This window comes from Leptinotarsa decemlineata, unplaced genomic scaffold (genome assembly GCF_025532065.1).
Source record: "Leptinotarsa decemlineata unplaced genomic scaffold, Ldec_3_MD MMD2_tig00002082_RagTag_RagTag, whole genome shotgun sequence".
Lineage (NCBI taxonomy): Eukaryota > Metazoa > Arthropoda > Insecta > Coleoptera > Chrysomelidae > Leptinotarsa > Leptinotarsa decemlineata.
Window position 1 is genome coordinate 8,706,272 of NW_027412573.1, and position 27,263 is coordinate 8,733,534.

General features: G+C 35.3%; 1 protein-coding gene across 2 annotated transcripts in view; it reads left to right on the forward strand.

The window, feature by feature from the left end:
• Chd64 (transgelin calponin-3) overlaps window positions 1–27,263 on the forward strand; it is a 54,332-nt gene that overhangs the window by 15,867 nt on the left and 11,202 nt on the right. The window contains exons 1-2 of one of the 2 annotated variants that reach the window (XM_023159141.2): window positions 15,969–16,110; window positions 17,624–17,760. In XM_023159141.2, the coding sequence (XP_023014909.1) occupies window positions 16,108–16,110; window positions 17,624–17,760 (140 nt within the window). In that variant the 5' untranslated portion in view covers window positions 15,969–16,107. Of the gene's footprint in view, window positions 1–15,968; window positions 16,111–17,623; window positions 17,761–27,263 lie in introns of those variants that run through there. The other variant, XM_023159140.2, reaches the window with a different exon arrangement.

Here is a 27,263-nt window from a genome sequence, read left to right on the forward strand (position 1 = left end):
TAAAGTAAGTTCGAATTGTATCAATGAGGTACAGCGCCATCTGCCCGCGAATAGACCAGGCAATAATGTCGATAATTCTGTCAAATACGCAGATCCCGAGTTTAAGAGTTACAAACAAACAAACATACATACATACTATAGGTGTTAAAGAAAAAGAAAGTGGACAAGCAGCTAATTTATAGGGAATGTCGGTAAATTGCTGAACACCAGTTTTACTTGGATCGAAGAACGGACTTAAATCTTATGGTACACCCCTCGGAATTTCTTTATGTATTTAGCTATTTTTCCGAAATTTGACAAAATGAATCTCCTAATGAAGAGGTATTTCGACTCATTTGTGTTATCAATACGATTCCCAACAATGTATTCATCGAAAGGCCAAAAGTTGATTTACTGTTTCATAGCAACTTCCGCGATAACCCGCGAGGACCTAAAAAGGTCTAAAGGGGTTAGGTCGGGTGATCTTGTAGGCTACCTGACAGAAGCACGCGTTCCAATACATAATTCAAATTTCGACTTTGTGGTATCATCAAATTTAGAAAATTATGTAGGCTTCAAAATGTATTTCATTTAAAAATCCGGAAAAACCGAAAGTTAGAAAAAAGCCAGTTACTTGAAAAATTGCACCTTACTGTAGATATCACAGGGCTGCGGCTCCTGAGATTTTTACTATGAGTATTTTTGGAGTAACCTTGAAGTTACTTCAAAAAGCAATTGATATCTAAAATGTATTTATTTGTTATCACGAATTCATCAGTATGTTATCTGATCACTTTTTTGCTTCATACCAATGGGAACAGCATTTCCAATCACTAGCTTACGTCGAACATTTCGAATATACCTGATCAACGTTGATATTTCGATAAGTAGATTTCAAAGGTTGTATATCGATTACGTAAATCTTGCCGCCTTATCACTGTGAATGAAATCCAATAGAGTTGATTTGGGCTCAAGTTGAAGGATTCATCGCAAGGAATAATAAGATCTTCAAGATGTGTGAAGTAAAGAAATACCTATACAGTGCTCTGGAAACAGTCGACCAAAAAGCTTGGGAAAAATGTATCCACAAAACAATCAGAATCGAAGCAAAGATGTGGGATCTGGATGATCGTATAGAATTGAGAAGAAAGAGGCAATAGTTTTGAATTTAAGTATCATTTCATTGTGGAATTTTCACTTAACAGTTCAAAAAACCGCAACACGTGCTTCATTATACAATAGCTTCCTCGGATGTGTTCGGGTGTGTTCAATGCCTCAGGCACGTTCATACTGAACACGTGTATTAACACGCCGCAGACATGTTCAAACTGAACACGAGTATGAACGCGCCTCAGGCATGTTCATACCGAATACATGTATGAACACGTTCACACCGAACACGTGTATGAACACGCCTCAGAAATGTTCATACTGAACACGTGTATGAACGCACCCCAGACACGTTTATACTGAACACGTGTATGAACACCCCTCAGCTATGTTCATACTGAATACATGTTTGAACGCGCCCCGGGCACGTTAATAATGAACACGTGTATGAACGCGCCCCAGAAATGTTCATACTGAATATGTATATGAACGCGCCCCAGACACGTTCATAATGAACACGTGTATGGACACGCCTCAGATATGTTCATAGTGAATACGTGTTTGAACGCGCCCCGGGCACGTTAATACTGAACACGTGTATGGACACGCCTCAGAAATGTTCATACTGAACACGTGTATGAATTCGCCCCAGACACGTTTATACTGAACACGTGTATTTTCATGCCTAAGGAAGTGAAACACGTGTTTTGGTTTTGCGAACTGTTCAGTGAAAATCAGTCAATGATGTGCACGTAACTTGAATACCTTATGGGTTTTCATCTGGTTTATATGAAAGTATTATATGAGAGGGCTTTTTGTCCCAGTCTGTATCTGAAAGTCACTTCTATGCACGATCTACACATCTTTGTGAAGACTTTATTTTGAAATAAATTGCTTTCTTTCTTTCTTTGGAAGATTCTCACATTTTTTGTTTGAAGTTGGACAAGAAGAAAGACTAGTCTCACTGGAAAGTATACCCCTTTCAATTTCAAAAATGAAATGAATTGGTATACCCTTCATTGATAATTCCTCCCCTAATGAATATTCTGTTAGTAATTGATATGTCTCTGTCCTTCTATATATAACATCAGACTTCAACAGTTCATTCAATTTCGAAACGAAATACGCCTGTAATATTCAGTGTTGACTTTTAAAGTTGGCACCCTGGTTTGTTCAACTACCTTCTTCCATCTTACCTGAACACTTCCGATATAACCGAGTTTTCAAACTTCACATTTAAGTTTTATACTTGATAATGGGGTTAAACCCGAAACCGGTCGTATAACTAAAATTAACTAGTGGTTATTAGACAAAAGTATTTTTATTCATTTCATTAAAGTGAATTACCAACAAATAAATGAGTCATCAATCACACATATTTACCAGAACAGTTAGATTTCAGGCAACACAGATCAACACAAGACAATATTGCAGCTCAAAGGAACCCGATGTGAATATTGTATACATTTTGATTACAAAGTATGCATTTTGATTCAACCGTATTTACTTATTGGTTGTACTGGGTGACGCAGACTCATAATACATCCCCAAGTTTGGTTTCTAAATGAAACCCCCTGTATACTATAGCATTTTTGAAATCTACATATATTTCTGAATCCGATGATACCCCACAGTTGATATTTGAATTATGTTTTGGAACACATGGTTCTTTCAGGTGGCCTACGAAATCACCCGACTTAACCCCTTCAGACCTCTTGTAGGTCCTCGCGGGTTATCGGGGAAGTTGCTATGATACAACTTTTGACGTTTCGATGAACTGTTATTGTAAGTTAGTTTCTGAATACATTGTTGAGGATCGTATTGGTAACAGAAATAAGTTGGAAATGCCACATGTTTATAACAGGAATAAATATAGTTTAAAAAACTAAAAAACACCCTTTTAAAGAACATCGAACTAAAAAGTTGAAAATATTTTTTTTAAATGAGCCTAAAACAATAACGAATGAAAAATACTAGTATTATTGTGAAAAAAGCGACGGACGCTCGAAACACAAAAAATATGGCACAGGGCTTATTTGAAAAAAAATATTTTTTTCATTTTTAAGTTCTTTCAAAGCGTATTCAAACTATATTTATTTTATCTAAACTTTGGGATCAATCAAATGACCATTGATATTTTCCGATTCCGAAGAGGGAGCCTGAAAATCAGCTTCCAAGCCCAAGGCAGGGAGGAGGTTTACAAATAAGGCAGCAGGCGCGCGTGTTAATAAAAAAAATACTTTTTTCAAATGAAGAAATACATATAAAGTAAGTTCGAATTGTATCAATGAGGTACAGCGCCATCTGCCCGCGAATAGACCAGGCAATAATGTCGATAATTCTGTCAAATACGCAGATCCCGAGTTTAAGAGTTACAAACAAACAAACATACATACATACTATAGGTGTTAAAGAAAAAGAAAGTGGACAAGCAGCTAATTTATAGGGAATGTCGGTAAATTGCTGAACACCAGTTTTACTTGGATCGAAGAACGGACTTAAATCTTATGGTACACCCCTCGGAATTTCTTTATGTATTTAGCTATTTTTCCGAAATTTGACAAAATGAATCTCCTAATGAAGAGGTATTTCGACTCATTTGTGTTATCAATACGATTCCCAACAATGTATTCATCGAAAGGCCAAAAGTTGATTTACTGTTTCATAGCAACTTCCGCGATAACCCGCGAGGACCTAAAAAGGTCTAAAGGGGTTAGGTCGGGTGATCTTGTAGGCTACCTGACAGAAGCACGCGTTCCAATACATAATTCAAATTTCGACTTTGTGGTATCATCAAATTTAGAAAATTATGTAGGCTTCAAAATGTATTTCATTTAAAAATCCGGAAAAACCGAAAGTTAGAAAAAAGCCAGTTACTTGAAAAATTGCACCTTACTGTAGATATCACAGGGCTGCGGCTCCTGAGATTTTTACTATGAGTATTTTTGGAGTAACCTTGAAGTTACTTCAAAAAGCAATTGATATCTAAAATGTATTTATTTGTTATCACGAATTCATCAGTATGTTATCTGATCACTTTTTTGCTTCATACCAATGGGAACAGCATTTCCAATCACTAGCTTACGTCGAACATTTCGAATATACCTGATCAACGTTGATATTTCGATAAGTAGATTTCAAAGGTTGTATATCGATTACGTAAATCTTGCCGCCTTATCACTGTGAATGAAATCCAATAGAGTTGATTTGGGCTCAAGTTGAAGGATTCATCGCAAGGAATAATAAGATCTTCAAGATGTGTGAAGTAAAGAAATACCTATACAGTGCTCTGGAAACAGTCGACCAAAAAGCTTGGGAAAAATGTATCCACAAAACAATCAGAATCGAAGCAAAGATGTGGGATCTGGATGATCGTATAGAATTGAGAAGAAAGAGGCAATAGTTTTGAATTTAAGTATCATTTCATTGTGGAATTTTCACTTAACAGTTCAAAAAACCGCAACACGTGCTTCATTATACAATAGCTTCCTCGGATGTGTTCGGGTGTGTTCAATGCCTCAGGCACGTTCATACTGAACACGTGTATTAACACGCCGCAGACATGTTCAAACTGAACACGAGTATGAACGCGCCTCAGGCATGTTCATACCGAATACATGTATGAACACGTTCACACCGAACACGTGTATGAACACGCCTCAGAAATGTTCATACTGAACACGTGTATGAACGCACCCCAGACACGTTTATACTGAACACGTGTATGAACACCCCTCAGCTATGTTCATACTGAATACATGTTTGAACGCGCCCCGGGCACGTTAATAATGAACACGTGTATGAACGCGCCCCAGAAATGTTCATACTGAATATGTATATGAACGCGCCCCAGACACGTTCATAATGAACACGTGTATGGACACGCCTCAGATATGTTCATAGTGAATACGTGTTTGAACGCGCCCCGGGCACGTTAATACTGAACACGTGTATGGACACGCCTCAGAAATGTTCATACTGAACACGTGTATGAATTCGCCCCAGACACGTTTATACTGAACACGTGTATTTTCATGCCTAAGGAAGTGAAACACGTGTTTTGGTTTTGCGAACTGTTCAGTGAAAATCAGTCAATGATGTGCACGTAACTTGAATACCTTATGGGTTTTCATCTGGTTTATATGAAAGTATTATATGAGAGGGCTTTTTGTCCCAGTCTGTATCTGAAAGTCACTTCTATGCACGATCTACACATCTTTGTGAAGACTTTATTTTGAAATAAATTGCTTTCTTTCTTTCTTTGGAAGATTCTCACATTTTTTGTTTGAAGTTGGACAAGAAGAAAGACTAGTCTCACTGGAAAGTATACCCCTTTCAATTTCAAAAATGAAATGAATTGGTATACCCTTCATTGATAATTCCTCCCCTAATGAATATTCTGTTAGTAATTGATATGTCTCTGTCCTTCTATATATAACATCAGACTTCAACAGTTCATTCAATTTCGAAACGAAATACGCCTGTAATATTCAGTGTTGACTTTTAAAGTTGGCACCCTGGTTTGTTCAACTACCTTCTTCCATCTTACCTGAACACTTCCGATATAACCGAGTTTTCAAACTTCACATTTAAGTTTTATACTTGATAATGGGGTTAAACCCGAAACCGGTCGTATAACTAAAATTAACTAGTGGTTATTAGACAAAAGTATTTTTATTCATTTCATTAAAGTGAATTACCAACAAATAAATGAGTCATCAATCACACATATTTACCAGAACAGTTAGATTTCAGGCAACACAGATCAACACAAGACAATATTGCAGCTCAAAGGAACCCGATGTGAATATTGTATACATTTTGATTACAAAGTATGCATTTTGATTCAACCGTATTTACTTATTGGTTGTACTGGGTGACGCAGACTCATAATACATCCCCAAGTTTGGTTTCTAAATGAAACCCCCTGTATACTATAGCATTTTTGAAATCTACATATATTTCTGAATCCGATGATACCCCACAGTTGATATTTGAATTATGTTTTGGAACACATGGTTCTTTCAGGTGGCCTACGAAATCACCCGACTTAACCCCTTCAGACCTCTTGTAGGTCCTCGCGGGTTATCGGGGAAGTTGCTATGATACAACTTTTGACGTTTCGATGAACTGTTATTGTAAGTTAGTTTCTGAATACATTGTTGAGGATCGTATTGGTAACAGAAATAAGTTGGAAATGCCACATGTTTATAACAGGAATAAATATAGTTTAAAAAACTAAAAAACACCCTTTTAAAGAACATCGAACTAAAAAGTTGAAAATATTTTTTTTAAATGAGCCTAAAACAATAACGAATGAAAAATACTAGTATTATTGTGAAAAAAGCGACGGACGCTCGAAACACAAAAAATATGGCACAGGGCTTATTTGAAAAAAAATATTTTTTTCATTTTTAAGTTCTTTCAAAGCGTATTCAAACTATATTTATTTTATCTAAACTTTGGGATCAATCAAATGACCATTGATATTTTCCGATTCCGAAGAGGGAGCCTGAAAATCAGCTTCCAAGCCCAAGGCAGGGAGGAGGTTTACAAATAAGGCAGCAGGCGCGCGTGTTAATAAAAAAAATACTTTTTTCAAATGAAGAAATACATATAAAGTAAGTTCGAATTGTATCAATGAGGTACAGCGCCATCTGCCCGCGAATAGACCAGGCAATAATGTCGATAATTCTGTCAAATACGCAGATCCCGAGTTTAAGAGTTACAAACAAACAAACATACATACATACTATAGGTGTTAAAGAAAAAGAAAGTGGACAAGCAGCTAATTTATAGGGAATGTCGGTAAATTGCTGAACACCAGTTTTACTTGGATCGAAGAACGGACTTAAATCTTATGGTACACCCCTCGGAATTTCTTTATGTATTTAGCTATTTTTCCGAAATTTGACAAAATGAATCTCCTAATGAAGAGGTATTTCGACTCATTTGTGTTATCAATACGATTCCCAACAATGTATTCATCGAAAGGCCAAAAGTTGATTTACTGTTTCATAGCAACTTCCGCGATAACCCGCGAGGACCTAAAAAGGTCTAAAGGGGTTAGGTCGGGTGATCTTGTAGGCTACCTGACAGAAGCACGCGTTCCAATACATAATTCAAATTTCGACTTTGTGGTATCATCAAATTTAGAAAATTATGTAGGCTTCAAAATGTATTTCATTTAAAAATCCGGAAAAACCGAAAGTTAGAAAAAAGCCAGTTACTTGAAAAATTGCACCTTACTGTAGATATCACAGGGCTGCGGCTCCTGAGATTTTTACTATGAGTATTTTTGGAGTAACCTTGAAGTTACTTCAAAAAGCAATTGATATCTAAAATGTATTTATTTGTTATCACGAATTCATCAGTATGTTATCTGATCACTTTTTTGCTTCATACCAATGGGAACAGCATTTCCAATCACTAGCTTACGTCGAACATTTCGAATATACCTGATCAACGTTGATATTTCGATAAGTAGATTTCAAAGGTTGTATATCGATTACGTAAATCTTTCTTATTAGTCAGTGGGCCATGCTTGAAGACTGGCAGTAAACAAATCTAAAGAAATGAACTTTAAACGTTCAAGCCAGTCTTGAATATACCTACAAGGTTGAATGGACTGACGCCTATCGGAAAACAACCGGTCTGCAAGTGTGCCCGTTCCAAAATTGAAGGTCGACTCTTTCAGTTGTGTTGCCAATTGCATATCTAGGAAATTTTCTGTGAAGAGTCCTGTACTGACGCCTGTCTAATATAATCCAACGCCCTTCGTGGTATTAGCCAGGGGAGTAGTTGTTTTCCGATAGGCGTCAGTCCATTTAACATACTGTTTAGGTATATTCGAGACTGACTTGAACGTTAAAAGTTCATTTCTTTAGATTTGATTACGTAAATACTTTCATCAATGACAATATCACATCTACTTGCTGTATTTGAGATTATTTGCATTGCCATTATTTCGTTATAGTCAGATTTTTGATTCTCTGTCAGAAAAGAATTGAGCCACGCTTCTGGAATTTATCCTTTAGCATAGGTTAGGTTAGGTCAAAAGTGAGTGGGCCTATTCGATCCTCCACCGCAACCCGCAAGGGTTTATTGTGGCTCACACCTATTCAAACTCGACCGAATAAACCCTTTAATATAGACTGTGGTGGATAAAAGTAGCTTCAGTTAACCATAAAGGTGCGTATTCACCAAAAAAGCGAGCACGAGCGAACAAGAGTAAACGAGCATTCTGCATCAATAACCGTCTGGTGAGTACACAATTTAGGAATATACTAGATTGTTTCAAAAGTTTTGTCCGTTTTTATGAGTCTACTTCAAATTGTAATATCACGTCGAATACTTACTCAATTTATTCAAATTAGGCGCCGTTTGAATCACTGCATTTTTGTCAACGTAACACGAGTCGATCAATTCCGTCAGCATGAAAATGTGGTGCTCGGGATTCGACAAAGTCGACAAAGGCTGTTTTTGCCTGATTGGCGAAGGTTCGGCTGGTGACAAAGTTATCAAAGTGCTTGGAAAGATGGTAGTCAGTTGGCGAGATGTCAGAGGAGTATGGTGGGTGAGGCAGAACTTCGACGCTCAATTCGTTTAATTTGCGGACGGTGATTTGTGAAACGTGCGGACGGGCGTTGCCGTGGAGCATGATCGGAACTTTTCTGTTGACCAGTGCTGGTTGCTGCTGACGCAATTTTAGGTACATTTCGTCGATTTTCTCACAGCAGAGACTGCTGTGATGGTTTGGTGCGGTTGCAGAAAGTTATAATAATGAATCACACCAGCCACTGACCACCATACAGTAGGCCAACCATACATTTCAATTGCATTATTCAACAAACAATAGAAATGTTTTTTTTAACTGAAGCTACTTTTATTCACCACAGTCTATGTTAAAGGATTTATTCGGTCGAGTTTGAATAGGTGTGAGCCACAATAAACCCTTGCGGGTTGCGGTGGAGGGTCAATAATGAGCGAACACGAGCAAACATACACGAATGCTCGCTCATGCTCGCTCGTGCTCGCTTTTTCTGTGAATACGCATCTTAATATGAAGATCATGGCGAACGAGTTTATTTTGTTATCTTCAGGAATACGTTGTAGACGGATAAGTATTATGAGATTTTTTGTATTTTACGTGCGGGTTTCAACATGTTTTTTTTTTCAATTTAAAACCGTTTTGTTCATCCTCTTTCTTCGCAACTATTCATTTCACACCTCGTTGAATATGTCAATTGGAATTCTTGCTAGGTACACTTCCTATTTTTAATTTGGACATCAAGGGAAGTCCTGCCATGTCCTGTCGTTTGCATACTTATTAGACTTGTTGTGAATGTTGATTGAAATGAGTTGTATTGTTTAACAGCTGTCTTATTTAGAACTTTCCTTTGTTCGTTCAGCTAATATGGTAATTACAATCACCTGTGTATAGCAGCGATAAACGTACCATCAGATCTAAAATATTTTTTTCGAATGGCTTGTTTATTTACTCTGAGGTGTTTTTTTTAAGGACAAAATCACTACAGGAAATCCTTATGGCGCTCTCAGTAGCGATTTACATTGGATTTGAATCGATAAATATTGAATTCATTTGGAAAAACGTTCTCAGGGAGTTCATTACACATAAACGCAGTTCTCCAGATGAAAGAGTTCTTAAACAGTGAAGTTCGAGGTGTACTGAGTTGAACCTCAAAACGATGAACAGCCACAGTCTGTCGCGTATTTCTGAAATGTATCGCTCTTGGTGGAATCAAATGTGCCAAGCCACTTCAATACTTCCCGTGAAAGTATCTATCGAAGAGAGACAAATCTCCAGACTATCAAGGTCCAGACTATCAAGGTTGCACGTGATGTATGCGTCTCCAATCAGGCGGATGGCTCTTTTCTGGATGGAATCCAGCAACTTCAGGGTATGTTTGGAGGCAGAGCTCCATACATGAGAACAATACTCCAATGAGTAACAAACTTTCGACCCATAACTATGATTAATAACTTCTCTAAAATATTCGAAAAATGTCTCAAAATTGGAGTTATACTATCTTGCAATAATAACAACATTTTTTTTTGAATAACAATATGGTTTTCTAGAAAACAGATCAATAGAAAACGCAGTTTTTGAGATTGTTAACCAAACCAACAACTGTTTTCAAAATAAACAAAAATGCATAACTGTCTTTTTGGATTTGGCCAAGGCATTTGATACTGTGAATCATATCATAATATACTCCTTCAACGTTTAGCTAACATTGTATTAGGACCCAAAGAACTGTATTAGGAACCATCTTCTAATATACAGGGTGTACCTAAATAAGTGTAAAACATTTAAGGAGGTGATTCCTCATCGAAAAAAAGATAGGATCTTTCATATAAAGAAACTTAATTGGAGCATCCCTTGTTATGATACAGCGCCTTAAAGGGGGTACATAAAGTTTGTATAACACTTTTTTTCACAAGCACTGAAAAAGTTACAATATTGAAATTAACCTGACGTTTTGTACTACCAAAAATACATCTTAGCCAGTAATTTATTTGGTTTACCCCATGGTTGTAAGGGGTGGAAAACGCAACCCCTAAAATTTATTTCCAATGTAACTGTTTGTCTTATTATTTGTTTACCATTTAAAAATTTATTTCCGATAGCATGTTTCATTCTAAACAAAAAATTTCTCTTGGGTTTTTTGCTCAAAATAAACCAGTTCGCAGCAAAAAATTATTTTACGAACAACTACAGAGATACATCGTCATAAATGCGAACTGAATTTATTGTTATTTTGTAGTTAGTACCTACATTGAACGATTAAAGGGTAATAAACAAAACTAATTTATTAATAACAAAACACACAACATGTAGAGAAATCATAGTAAATGTTCAATATGTCTACCTTCAGACATTACGCATGCGTCTAGACGTCGGCGCATTGAGCCACGTATTCACTCAAATATTCCTGGAGTCTCTCTGATTACCCTGCACGCATCGATGATACGGTTTCTTAAGAAGTCCTCTACATCGCGAACAGGAGTACGATAAACCAAATGCTGTAAATGGCCCCAAATAGATAAGTCGAGAGGATTGAGATCCGGGGATCGAGTGGGCCAGTTCTGTGGTCCTCCTCGACCTATCCACTGATTTGCAGATGTTTCAGTTAAATGCTGACTACTTGACTAAAATGGGCGGGAGCCCCATCATGCATAAAAAACATATTCCTTCTGACGCCCAAAGGAACTTTCTCCAGCAGTACTGGATGCACTTCTCTTGAAAATTGAACGTATGCCTCACCATTTAATCGAGGAGGTAGAAAATGAGGCCCAATTAAATCATCCCCAATAACTCCGAGCCACACGTTAAGAGAAAACTGTTCTTGATGGTTAGTTTCGACAATAGCGTGAGGGTTTTCATCAGCCCATATGTGGTAATTATGAAAATCAATAATCTTGTCCCGAGAAAAACTACATTCGTCTGTGAATTCTATCGTCTTCAGAAAGTCACAATTTCTTCTAATCATTTCCAGCATCCAATTGCAAAATTCAAGACGGTTCGGAAAGTCTCGCGATAACATTGCCTGTACTCGTTGCAGATGGTAAGGGTATAAGAGTTGTTCCTTTAAAATTCGAAATACCGTAATATGATCAACATTTAGCTGGAAAGCAATCTTTCTAGTACTGGTAGTAGGTTGTTCTTCAATCAAATTAAGTACTGCTTCCTCAAGCTGCGGTGTTCGTACTTCTCCATGGTGACCACAATCCTGCGTTCTTTTGTCGAATGAACCATATGTTCTCGTAATCGTTGATGAAGTCGAGCAAATATTCTATGTGAAGGATGCTGCCGTTGAGGATACATTTCAGCATATCTTCTAGAAGCTTCTAACCCATTTCCCTGCGACATACCGTAAACGTAATGCATATCAGCCATTTCCTCATTTGTGTATGCCATTTCAATAACAAGTGAATTATTAAAGGAACAAATTAAGAACAGAACAACAACACACAATTAGTATTAATTCAATTTCGAAAATTCACAAACTGACAGCGTCATACCAATTTAATTGTCACTATCGCTAATAGCGACCTACTAGATAGAGTTTCGTATTTTCGCATTTATGACGATGTATCTCTGTAGTTGTTCGTAAAATAATTTTTTGCTGCGAACTGGTTTATTTTGGGCAAAAAACCCAAGAGACATTTTTTGTTTAGAGTGAAACAGGCTATCTGAAATAAATTAAATGGTAAACAAATAATACGACAAAAAGTTACATTGGAAATAAATTTTAGAGGTTGCGTTTTCCACCCTTTAAAACCATGGGGTAAACCAAATAAATTTCTGGCTGAGTGTCTTTTTGGTAGTACAAAACGTCAGGTTAATTTCAATATTGTAACTTTTTTACTGCTTGTGAAAAAATTTGTTATACAAATTTCATGTACCCCCTTTAAGGGGCTGTATCTTAACAAGGGATGCTCCAATGAAATTTCTTTATCTTTTTTTCGATGAGGAATCACCTCCTTAAATGTTTTTCACTTATTTAGTTACACCCTGTATATGAACAACATCTTAAAAATTTCTGGTTTCAATGGTGAAATAACTTCATTTGCTGATGACACAGCAATCACTTTTGTCGGAAAAACCTGGGAAGAAGTATACACTCAGTCTGAAATAGACATCAAAACGATTTTCAAATGGTTGAGTTCTAATTTATTGAGTGTCAATGTTAAAAAAAACAAATTTATTGCATTTGCTCCAACAACTAGAGATCAACCATTTACAAACATCATAAAAATCCACAAAACATGTTCCCAAAACATATTCCCAATTGCAGCTGTACTTCTATACAGAAAACGGTATTAGTGGACCAATCTCTTTGGTGGAATGCACACATTGATTATATAGTAACTAAACTACGTAAATGAATATATAAATTTTATCAGCTCAGGAATATAATAAACAGGGAAATGACATTGATGGTGTATTATGCCTTGGCTAACTCCATAATACGTTACTATATAATAGTATGGGGTGGTACCTTCAAGACATCGCTAATTAACTTAAAAGTGATTCAAAATTCATTAATAAGAATCATGATGAAAAAGGATCGGAGGTATTGTACCCAGTCGTTGTATGATGAAACTGGGTTATTCGGTGTTTCAGAGTTTATTATGGTTTGCTAATTCTTCAATCAAATTTGTACAGCATGGTCTCAATACTCGTAACGGTTCAGTTAAGACCATGAATGTTCCACTATGCAGACTCACGCATAATCAAAAATCTATAACCGATCTGGGACCCAAACTTTACAAAACTCTATCTGAATCATTGAAAGGCATGAGAAACAAACTCAAATTCAAAATAGAGTTAAAAAATTTGTTGACAATAATTATGATATGCTTCTTTTGATACTCGAATAAGAAATATCTATTATTAGAGGTGTCTTTCAGAGCGCATCACAGATAGATCTTTCTCTCTCTCTATCGTTATCGTCCTCTATCTTCTTGTTACTATCTCTTCCTTTCTTCACTCTATTCACTATGTTTGGTTATATAGGAAAAGATATACATACTATTTAGTTTTCTGGCTACAATAAAACTTTCATTAGAATTGTATAATCTCTACATTTCATGTATATTTATTCATTTATTTTATTTTCATTTTATTTTTTATCTTTTTGTCACAGACGACTATGTATTTGGTCTTATAACTGAATTGAATGAATTTACTTACTTTCTTACTTATACTCCAAAGAAGGTCTGATCTGAGCTTTATAAGGCATCAAAAGTTGCTGAGGTGTGTACAGTTTTCTGTTTCGGAACAGTGTTCCAAGCTTTTAAGAAGCTTGGAAGCTCAACCAAAATAAACCAGAAATGAAATAATAGTGAAATAAAATACTAGTTAAATAGAACAATTCAACAAAAATAAATAAAAATAAAGAAATGAAAAAAGAAAATAAAAATAAAAAGTTGAGTGATTCCAAGTCACGTTAGTTCACGACGTTTCGATTGTTAGTATCTACAATCGTCTTCGGGTGATGACTGGATTAGGTTAGGTTAGTCGAAAGCGAATTTCCTACCTTCCAGTTGGCATTTGGTTGGAAATCTTTCGTTTCTTTCCTAATTTAGAGGCTGTTGTAAGATGAGAGGTTTTAAAGTATTTACTTTTTAGTGCAATGTCAGTGTTTTGATTTGTCTCTTTTTGAAAAAAAATGCAGCGTAATGCACCTGCAATTAATAATAACGATGATAATTACCATCCTGGTAAACATAAATACAATTAAAAATATCCGTTGCCTCGAAGTACTCAACAGAATTACTTACTCCAAGTCGTTAACATGTTTCGAATTCCTCTTCAATGAAAGAATGTTATAATTTATTTCTTTGTTTACGTCTTGGGGGTTCTCAAAGGAATTTGTGAGCGTTTTTGCGAATGTGGCCATTGTTCCTATCACTTCAAGCGAAACTGCATGGTTATTCTTCATGTATCAAGTCGGAATACCCGTCTGGAGTATCGTGAATAACAAAAGTTTCAGAAAGGAAAACTTATTACAAGTAATTTGATCATTACAGAACGGAGAGTGCACAGTACGAATCTTGTACCAATATTACTTAATTTGTTCTACGTTCAAGGTGAAAGAAGAATCAATACCATTTTCAACTGTTTCTAACTTATTGGGTTTGTTCTTTAAAAACACTCGAATCAAACAATGCATTCGTGGTACAGCTTAGTACCATTCATGAGACGTATGGCGGTGTCGGATCACGAATCAATTATTTTTTTCTACTTATTCTCCTCTACAGTACTTTTTTTTAGTCTACTGATGAAAATGGCACCACCATAAAGGGCTTTTAGAATTAAAACTACAATGCAAGTGGTTTTAAGTGGATATAGAGCTCTCATTTTGTTTGTAGCGCTTTTAAATAATTTATAAATAATAAATAGTTATCGTGAATACAATGGTATATATGGAGACGCAAAATTATCTTTACTCAAAAACTTTGTACCCCAGTTCGAATATTTATAATCGGGACAAATTTTTTTCTTTCTCGTTTATGAGACATACTTTTTAGATACAATATTAAATGTCAAGTATGCATGTACTCTTTTTCTGCCCTATTAGCTAATGACAGCATTTTTTCTTTTTTTCTTGTTTACCTTTAAAAAAATATATTCGTTGCTTGTTTGAATAGATCAGCATTCAAAAGGTTGTTTGTTTTCCAACTTCAAGTCCATATATAATAGATATATTTCATTAAAATAAAACAAAATTGATTTTTTATAATTTTTGACAAAATTTAGATATTTATACGAAAACAAAAGATAGTATAACAGGTTCAAACATCTCAATGAACATATTATACAGGCTATTTTTTTGCTGTTCCCACTATTGCTATTTCGGAAACGGTAAGACCTACAAAATCGGTTAAATTGGACAAAAGTTTCCAATTTTGGGGAAATGAAATAATCTCTTCTCAGATTGAGAATATCAGTGGTCGTTTTTGGAATATTCACAAAAAACTAGAATTATAGAATTTCGTTTTTTGGCCCTACCTCCTCCATTTCAAATGATACGGAGGAACTTTCAATATTTTTTTCATATCTGTTATAATCTGATATAAATCAATTTGCATTGCGACGTTTTGTTTATTAAATTTCAGCATCAACTTTTTTTTTCAAATACGGACAGGTATACCTAGCTAAATTTGTTATTACAATGACTACAAAAATCGATGAAAACACTAGAGGCGCTGGATTTACTTTGAAATGGCTAGTCCCTACTAATACTTAGAAAAACAATTATTGAGAAAAACAATTATTGCTTCTTCATTTCGCTAATGCATCTCACCTTGATTTTTTAATTACCTTTATATTTAAGGTATTAGGTTTTTGATAAGATAATGATATGGTTTATGGTACTCAGTTATATATTTAAGTGTGTAGATCTGTCTAGGTACCTCTCACTACCTACTTTCAGTCAACAGAAAAAATTGTAAATTGTCAACTTCTTTATTCGACCTTATAAAAACATGGTAAGTGTTCATGAAATAACTTAAATTAAATTATAAAATACTCAGTATTTCAATAAACAGAAAGAATAGTTATTTGTTTTCATATATCGTGTTTTTCATCTTCGACTGACTTGGAATAAATAAGAAATACAGTATGTTCTACGATTAAAAAAAAGTATGTATCTCTAATTTCACAAATAAAAATTTTTGATACCTAATAAAAAGTCTGTAACATTTTCTTATCTAAGCAATAAGGCTTTGAAATGAATATACATAGTTTGAAAATAGATAATCTCCACTTTGCTTTTAGCAAAAAGTCAAGAGTTTTCGTCATTCTCAGTGTTATTTTCAGTTTTTGAATATGTTTAGTGTAGGTTTTTTTAAGGTGAAATGTGTCATATTTTCATACCGATATGACTGAGTGGGCTGTGGGATTGGAACATAATATTTACAATGGCACAAGTTAGCAAAACAATGATTCATTTTCCCATATGTTGAATTTAACATCTGACAAATAATATATTTTCATTTTGGACTTGTTGAAGAGGCTTCTCCAGATTATCTCAAGTACATCTCTGATTTACTTTTATATTGACTTGTCCTTATAATTAAATTCTTAAATGTCTAACGTGGCACGAAAAGCACTGTTAACTTATGCGAATTTTCTGTATACTGAAAAAAACCACAGTAACATTCTCTTCCAAAAACTATAGCCAATTATAACAACAAACGTAGCGTATCAGTACAATATATGCTCTCTTTTTGCAAGTGTGCTGTATCGAGGTTCCTAATTATCGTTTCATTATTGGTTAAATTCTTGATTAAATTTGATAAATGCAGCACATACAGCATGCCTTTTCATAATGTATATGAATTTTGAAACTCTGATGTCAGTCTCTTTGGATCTTTAGAAGTTTCTAATGCTATAATTTATTTAAAATATTCAGAGATCAATTTTGCAGCCCACTGATCAAACTTTCATTTGAAACTCATATCACAGACATTACTAAGTATAAAAATTATTAATCACTATTTTGCGTCGTCCACCTTATTGGATTTAAAATGCATTTTGCTCATCAAACTCCCTCATTTTACTATGAAAATGATAAATTACTAATTGTATCTGATATTCCAGCATTTAATTGATGGAAGCCAAAGGTTTATGTAAAGTTTTACACATCCTAACAAGTCAAAAAGAGTTTCTGATGAAAACTAGTACTTAATGATAAAAATAAAAAAAATGGGGCACCTTCCGAATTGGAATTCAGTTTCAGAATAGTTTGAAAATAATTTTTTCTTCGTTGATGATCATATAATTGTAATAATATATTGACAATAAGATATACCGAAATATATACTTCCTGTAATTAAAAATAAATTGAGAACTACTCGGTATGTCATCAAATGTATGTCATTTTCCACTTTTCACATAGTTCTTTTCTTTTGTTATCAATTTTATGCAACAAGCGACCAACTGATTTAGTATCCGAAATTAATGTGATTTACATGAATTATTCATCCCTTGTTGTTCCAGGTTAACGCCAAATACAGCGAAGATTTAGCGCGAGAATGTTTAGAATGGATCGTCACCATCACCAGCGAAAATATTTCAACTAACGGAGATATGGATAATTTTTACGAAGTTTTGAAAGACGGAACGTTATTATGCAAGTAAGTCTGGTGAATACAAACCGTTTCTCATTCTATGTTTTTCATTTGAATGGAACGAAAACATAAAAGGAACACATGTTTTGCGGTAATTCTCAAAGCAATAAAATATCCAGTGTGAATTATTCAAACAGCTATTTTCGTAATGAAATTTGCAAGAATGATGTCATCAGTGCTGCCAACGAGGCGCAAAATCCGTGTATTCTCAGTATCTTCGTCATTTTACACCTGCCACTTTGATTCCGCAGATCAGTTTCACCTCAAGACTGCCTCAATTCTATTACCATTCACTTTTAAATTTTTGGCGAAACGAAAGATCCAAACCACTTCTCCTGCTCTATGTTCTTTGTATAAGAATTGCCATATCTCAAAACGGGATCCCCCATTCCCGCGAGATCCTGCTGCAATTATCAATCTGTTGGATCCCGCACCTTCAAAACGCGGATCTGAGGATTTCACAACTTTGAAATTTTTGCGCTGAAACGTCAACCAGAAAGGAAATCATCTCAATCTGGGTTTGGTAGGTATACATCACTCGGCTACTGCATTAGTCTAGTAAAAAAACGCCTCGCGAGTTACGGTCTGGGAGTCTAAACACAGATATATTATCGCAAATACCAACGAAGGAGACTAGTGTGATGGTGAAGGTCGAAAGGCTTTTGGGGTTTTTCCAGCAGCTTTATTTTACACACGGCTTACAGCTAGTGGTGGTTGATTCACTGTATAAGAAAAGCAATTCACCAATACCCAGCAGCAGGAATCAGCATGGAATCTAATAATGATGACAACGATGATGATGGTATGGACGGGAATGAAGTAAGCGAGACTTGAAATGATTTTTACATAGGACGATCTATTGAAGAAAGTACGAGAAGTGGTCAAGATTTTTAAAAGGTCATCATTCAAAAAAAAACAGGTTAAAAAATATGTGAAGGACAAGAAAGCCCTAAAAAATAATTGGCATTGAAATTAGACTGACGTACTCGCTGGAATAGCCTTTAAAATTTGTTAGAACGGTTCTACAAATTGAAGAATTGTATCGATAAAGCATTGATCGATATTGAATCTGAGCTTGTGATGCACTGTTTGGAACCTTTGGTGTATTAAATAATATTACAGGACTTTTATCCCAAAACCAAACCGTTATTTTCCACACCTCGACACGTGTTTCAATCACCAAGTGAAGATGATCACTTGGTGATCACCAAACCGTTATTTTTAAAAACTCGACACGTGTTTCAATCACCAAGTGATCATCTTCACTTGGTGATTGAAACACGTGTCGAGGTGTGGAAAATAACTGTTTGGTGTTGGGATGAAACTCCAGTAATATTCATTGAATCTGAGATTAAATTCAGCGATAATGAGTGGTTCAAAATTGATGATATCATTGCCGCCGCCGCAAGTAGACAGGTTTTATTTATTTGCGAAATCCGAAGAAGATCGATCAAGAATTCCGAAATACTGATCTAACTCATACATTCTTAATGCCAGAAAAGCTGCAATACGCCAAGAAATGAGGAAAATAATACAAATAGTTATTAGTTCAAGACGATGAAATGTATGCACATGACATCTGAGAAAATACACCTATAGCTGGAACATCTGCAACTGATGCAGCTTTAATAAGAAAAAGAAATATTCGAATGAAGACAGACAACAAGCAGAAGGATTAAATCAAATAGGTGAATGAATGCCATTACGATGTCATCGATGACATAAGCAGTGACATTAAAAAATCGTAATTCATGAATGATTTGTGTGTATTTTCTATAATGTTATCCAATTTGGTACTGAAGAGCCTTGGGGCAAGTGTCTTAAGGCGAAACATCGGTGTATACCAGTGAGGGTGACAGTGTTCCATGTGAGTGCAATTTATTACCATTCATTCAAAGTAGAACTCATGTGAATTATATCTTAGTTTTATTCCACAACGAATGTTTGAAATACAAACTGAGTAGAGAAAAGTATCTTCTGTATAATTCAGTGTTCATATAGAAGTATTTGTTTCAAAAGAATTTTTTTCTTTCGTGTAATTCAATGTTTATATGAAAGTAGCTATTTCAGGAGGACTTTCTCTCAGTTTGTGTCTGAAAGTTACTTCTTTGCATGATCTACACATCCATGTATAGAATTACTTATTTTCAAATTGATTACTTCCTTCCTTTCTTTGGAAGATTCCCTCATCTCTTTTTTTGTATCAAGATGGAGTAGTAGAAAGCCAAAAACATTCTTTCCCAAAAATTTTTTCCTCCTAAAAATATACCCCCTTCAATTCAGATTATGAAAACATTTTGAAGAAACAAATGGCGTTCTGTGAGTCCAATGGTATTAGCCGAGAGAGCATTTTTGGCATCTGGATATATCTGCTGTTCACTCAGGAGTAGGTTTGAAGATGAAACTATGAATGTCATTTGCTTCTTAAGAGCGTATTTTCTAAAGTTAGGTTGGGTCCAAAGTGAGTGGGTCTATTCGACCCTCCACCGCAACGCAAGGGTTTATTGTGGCCCACACCTATTCACACTCGACCGAATAAACCCAGCTTCTTAACGAAACCGATTAGTTCGTATGGTGAGTGGTCTTTCAGGTCAGATGGTGAGACTGAGGCTCTGCTGAACTCTAAAAACCTGATTCGGACTCCAGCGGGGCAGCCATATAGTATGTGCTCTGCTGTTTCATCATTTTCCAAACAGAGACGACACACACAGTCTTCCGACAGTCCGAGTCTCCGCATATGATGATTCAAATGACAGTGACCTGTAAGAAAGTCTGTTAGACATCGTAGTTCATCCCTACTGTAGTCCAACAACTGTTTAGTATCAAGCTTCGAAGGGTAAATGAACGCCTTGGAGTGAGCATATCATGGAAGATTCTGCCAGAAGTCCGCTTGACTGCCCGAGAATATTTTTATTGACTTGTGTATGAGGTTGGATTCTTCCAATCTCTCCGCACCCAATTTTATAGCGTACATTTCCGCTTGAAATACAGTCGCATAGGTTCCTAGACAGGTTGATATCTCGGTCCTGGGTCTGCGACTGAAAACACCTGCACCAGAACCGGAAGGTGTTTTTGATCCATCTGAACTAACAACTATCTGCTCTTAATATTTCCTTCTCCCGGAGGATCCAGTCCTCTCTACTCGGAAATAGTACTTTATAAAGCAGTTCGTAGTTAACAGTTGGAGGCATAAAGTGCTGTGACTTCCAATGTCAACCAACAGTATGTTGCATTCTGAATTGAATTGATTTGTGCAATTGGCAATATGCAAAAGGCTATATGCAGTCCATCTAGCCTATCCAGAAAAATGTGGAGAGTAGGTAGATCTAGAAGGTTTTCAATGGCCGCTGATGGTGTGGTACTGATGGCACCACAGATGGCCAGACAAGCTTGTCTCTGTAAGCCTGAGAGCTTCGCTTGGGCCGTTTTCTGTACTTGTACTCAATTATGATTCAATTATTGTTTTGTTAGATTACAAATAATTTATGTTGCATAATGTAAGACATGTTTAATTTTAGTTCAATTTTATGACATGCCTAATTTCAAAGATGTGGTATCCTGCGCGAGATTGATCAATCCCGCGAATCAATCCCATAAGATTAGATGAGCTGCGGGATTGCAATCCCTATCTGTATATCAATTACTGATCGATCTGAACTATATATTTTTCCCGAAAAAATAAAATGGCCTTTCTACTCCTGTTACACACCGGCAGTAAAACATACCATTATCATTTGATCTTTTCGTGTATTTCTGTTACTTTCTTCATTGTACTGCATTTTGTAAAATTTCAAGTACAAAAGGCTTGTCTAAGGTTAAAATTCAAGTAGGTATGCGTCCATTTTTCAATGACTTCAATGTTAAGCACTTTTCGATCGTACGTTGCAGGTTTTCAACATCAACCAACAAAACAACTATATTGAGATGGCAACACTCGATGTCATCCTTTTAGACCCAATTTATCAAGAGTTAGGATAACAGGCATGTCTATTTTTACACTACCACTCAAGACCAAACACTTCTTTGTAATGGAAATTTCTTGTCTTTCGTTTCGAATGCTGACAGCTTTTTTATTTCACATCTCCGTGCTTCTGCTTACATCGGATGTTTGTTATTTCATCAATAATTCAAGAGCTATTATTCAGACAAATTTGAAGAACTAGTTGAATAAACGTCTGGCATGCCTGCAGAAGTTCAAGAGCTAGATGTATGAGTCATCATTATTAATAGATATTCTTAAGATTCGTTTCTATTTAATGTTGAATGACGTTCCTAACTATAAATATTCACCAATAACTGTTATAGAAGCAATTTGTTGTAATACGTGGGTAGCATACGTTTTTTGTGAACAAAAAATGATAGAAATGAATTTATAAAAAATTCACGCACCTCTATCACAATACGTTATCATTGAATCTAAAATGTATCACAATATGATATTTTCAAAAAAATGTTCACTAAACTGTTATGTTGGTATTATTATACAGTGTAACCCTAGTTCGATAGTTCGTTAATGAAATGACAGATCGACATGAAATTTGCTAGCTGCCCCCAATGAATGCGATCTATGATCTTAAAATATTTCATGGTAATGCAGCATTGCCAACCGTACCAATTCCACATGTCAGCTTCGTTTGAAATATCCGTATTTGAGCTTTCATGGACACTATGTAGAATTTCAAATAACTTCAATTGTTTTCATTTTTTGAATATCCGTTCTGGAAATGATAATTTATTTTAGTTATTTTTCAGCCCAACCAGAAATGTTTATCGATTTTAAATAGTTTATGTGATTATTCCTTTTTTATGGTAAAACTGCTACTGCTGAACTGTTTTTGAAGATCCTTATAAATAAATACTTGAATGTATTGCCTATCTACATATTCACAAAAAAATACAACTGATCTTTCAAATGTGGATATTTTCTCTCATTACCGTTTAAATGAATAGGGCAGAGGAACCACTTAAGGCCACTTTAAGAACTTTTTCATTGATTTCATCCTATAAAAAATTGTTCGACGAGAAACGATTCATTTTTATCATTCGCATCGAAACTTCGGAGTATATTCTTTCCAATGACAGAGTCATCATTCGAATAATATCTTCTTTAGAAAAGTTTTGAATTATAAAATCTCCATTTACAAAATTCACCACTTTTGGCCATCTATCCCTACTGTTGGCCATGCACCTTTCCCACTTTTGGCCACCAATGAGTTGAAGAGAAAAACGTTTATACAGAACAACGATTTATTTGAAATAAAAATAAAACACATAAAAAAAGTTCAATAGGAATGTGAACCACTCACAATATTTTCTCAAAAATATCCACCCTTCCAGGAAAAACCATTTTTGTCTTTCTTCCGTCTTTTTCTATGATGGGGTCTGGAAGTTTACCTAATATATCACTTCCAATTATAGTGGAAATGTCATTTTCAATCTTGTAGAAAGCTGTCTTCTCTGTATTAATACATCTGAAGCTTTGTATTATATATTCTTCATGTGACATACATTGTATTATTTCTGCAACATACCTATATGTTGAAGCATTTCTTTTTCCTAGCATCTCAAACTTCACTAGAACAAATGTTCCAAGCTTCAGATCATCTGCTTTCAACATTTCGATTTCTTCTGGAGAATCGGTGAGTTCAACATCATCTCCACTACTGCCACTTTCTTCCCCCTCTTTTTCGATTTCTTCCGAAGACGAGCTAGATTCTGATATTTGCTTCTTAAATTTTTTCGTTTTACCCTTTCCCTTCAGCTTTTCAGCCTTCTCTTGTTCCTTTTTCAGTTTATTGAGCTCCCGAGCTTGTTTTCGTTCTAGCTTATTCTGTTCAGTCTCCTTTTTCATTCTCTCATTTTCTTCATGATATTGAACCCATTTATCGGATGTTATGACGCTAGGAATATATTCTTTTTTCCTTTTTTTTTTCGAGTCATTGACTTTGGTTTCAGGATAGGGAACGACATCATGAAATATTGAGGGGCATATTGATTTTGGAGTTATTAGAATATTCCGTTTCACTTGGTCTACATTTTTGGGATTGAAAGTGTTCACTACGGTAGTGTTGTCATCATTGAGTAAAGTGTCAACTGGTGTCAGAAGAAGACAGCTAGAAGTACTAGGTAACATGTCACTCATAATACTGTCGTCTGTGGTAGATAAAGATGTCAGTTTCGGTTCGGGTACACGATCTTCATCGTTTTCAGATTGAGTGGGAGTACATACTCCTGATATATCATTCGTCACTTCATTCGGATCAGGTTCTTCCTCTTGTAACTCTTCGGGCTGTGATTTCTCAGCATCTCTTGACAATTCTAACCACACATTGTATAAATAAGTCGCTTTGATTTTTCCTTCCCATTCGTGGTTTCTTTTATTGGTTTGTTTGAATTCTTTTAACAAAATTGGATCAATTTTCATTTCCAGATACTTTAAATGGTCAATGACCGTTGGATCAATCACTCGTTTTTGATACTCGTCGCATTTCCTCAAAATGATTTTGGAATAATCAATACTATCCGCTGAAAAGGGATACAGACCTGCAGCTTTGAACCCCGAAATGATATTTGATGACATTTTTGGGTCATGCAGTAATTGGGATAATGCCTTTGGTATGGACGACTTAGTTATCTCTTGACCATTATTTTCGATCTTATATTTGCGAACAAAATTCTTCCACTTCGTTTTTAGTGGACCAAATACAGCAACGTCCAGTGGCTGCAGAATATGAGTTGCGTTTGGAACTAGTGCTACCAAAATTATTTGATTTTCTCTACAATATCTACTCAGATGGAGAGTCAGATGTGATTTGTGACCATCTAAAAAGACTATGACTGGAAACTGGAAGTTAGATTCCTTGAGGAAAGGTACGAAGACGTTAGAAAAATACTCAAAAAAACATTCGGCGGTCATCCATCCCTTCTCGCTCTTACCAAGACCCCATCCTTCAGGAGCTGATTTTGCAACAGCAGATGGAATCCTGTCATATTTAAAGATTGTTAAGGGTGGAGCAAAATTTCCTATTGCATTCACTGCAAATAGCGTTGTTACATTTTCTTTATCTGATGAACTTCGTTCATCGTAGATATGTTTTCCTTTAGGACCAATTACGAGGCCACTCTTTGGAGCTAAGCAAAAGCAAGTTTCATCCATATTGAAAATTCTTTGTGGTTCTTTCAATACACTTACTGCGTTACTTTCGATCAAAATCCCATGAATTTCATCAAACCATTTACGAATCTTGTCCTCGGAGACTGCACCTCTACCCCCATGAATGTACTCGGCTTTTTTTTGAGAAAGTTCTTTATGGCGATTCATGAAACTATAGTACCACTTCTTTCCAGGACGGTCGTTAACGAATGGGGTTTTAATATTTGCTTCTCGCACGAGTTTTTGTACTGAACACAAAAGTCCATCTTTATCAATTGGGAAACCCATCTTTGCACAGGTCAATATCCACTTCACCAATTGTTCTTCAATTTCGTTACCCAAATGCGACACAAATCCACAATGTCTGGATTCCCTGCTGGATTGCAATGTTGTTCTTGGTACTTTGAATGTTCGGCTGGCAGTGGCAACAGCCATTCCATCAGATACGGCATTCAAAGCCAGCTCAACTTTAGCCGGTGAATACTGAAACTTGACATGTCTGACTTTCGTCACTCTCCCCACATGGTCTGCTTTCGGCATTTTAACAATGAGAGATCAAGTGAAAAATCAGAATTTATATCGAAAAATAGTGAATGGCCAAAAGTAGTTTCTACCAATCTACTAATGGCCACCTTCATGGCCATAGGTAGAAAATCGCATATTTGTAGTTGCCACTAATGGCCACCTCCATTAAACAGACTCTAATATTATTTACCGACAAGAAACGTGAAAAATATTGATCTGAAACCATATATTTACCTTATTTGTCAACCAATATTGAGATAAAAAAATGTTAACTTTTTATTTCAACTGGATGATTCCGGATCACTTCCTTAACGAATGCTCTAAGGAAACACAATATATGGGACACACTATCATTTCTACGGATATTGCGAGACTAATTCGTAAGTTCAGTGAATTTTTAATGTGGTCCCCACTTCTTCCTAGACAGAGTGATCTTTTGCCAAAGTTGATCCCATTGGTAGTCGTGCATCATGCTATTTATTCCACCAATGAGAGCAAAGTGGCCATAAGTGGGGTAGTGGCCATAAGTGGTTCCTCTGCCCTACCTCAAAATTTTTACCCAAAAAATTGAAATATACAAAAGAACATCACTGCCACTGTAGAATCATAACACAATTAAAAAAAATAATAAAAATAATAGTCTAGAAATTGTTAGAATGAGTAGAAAATAATTAGAGGAATAAAATGGAGTGAATTCAAGGGGTGAAAAATGGTTGTTCACGATTTCCACTGAAAACAAACTCCCCACCGACAGCTGAAAGTAAAAGTTTCTAGTGCATTGATTTTTGATCAGACCTTTTTTAGGTTTAACTTTAAAATGGAATCTCAAAATTTTTGAAAAAAAAGGTTTCTCAGGTGGACAAAAAGGTAATTTTTCACCAAATTTTCCAAAAATTTCAAATTGTATGAAAAAATAATTTCTACTGATTTGTACATATCTTTATTACCTACAACTATATTTGTTTATGAAAAAATTTCGTGGTTTTTCTATAAACAGTCTACCTTTGATGGAAATTGTGGTTAATAAGAATTTTCCTTCCCTAAAAGTTCGTCCTATTTTTCATACCTCTTAACTTCTATGTACTTCTGGGTAATTCATTTTTTTCGTTCTAATTATAATATTTTCTGGGATATTTCCTATTATTTCCAATAATTTTCTTCTGATTTATATGATATTTCTAACAGGCTTCTCGCCAAAGACACAAAGTTTTGATATTGTTATTTATTTGGATAGTCTTCAATAATCAAAACCAATATGTTTTAACAATGTGTGCTATTCAGGCAGGAAGTAATGAATGATTAAGTGTGTTTCTGATTACCAGAATTAATTTCACAAAAATTAGTTAAATTATAAACAATTTCAAACAATAATGTCATAAACGATATTCAACATCGTTTTAAATTCATATTTTGATTATTTCATTTAAAAAATTTCCGTCATATCCAAAACAGAAAATAAGATTCGTCTTCTAAGGGTTGTCATACATAAGGGGCGATAGCTGGTCAACGGAGAAACATTTTTTTCAAACCAAAGATCGCGAAAAACAAGTTATTTTCAAAGGAAAACAATCAAAACAATAATCGGTTTTTTCCATTTTTTTGAACAAATTTTAGATTTATTTAAAAAAAATTGTTCATAAGTATGTTTTAGATTTAAATTGATGGATGTAGCCGTTACTACGTGGTAGAAAAGAGAATTGAAACTTTCTATATTTTTACCAAATGTCTTTAAAGGACGAAATTGCAGTAACGTAAATTACAAATAAAAGTGGTAAAAAAACATAAGAAGTTTCAATTCTCTTTTCTTCATTATGTTTTAGATTATAATCCA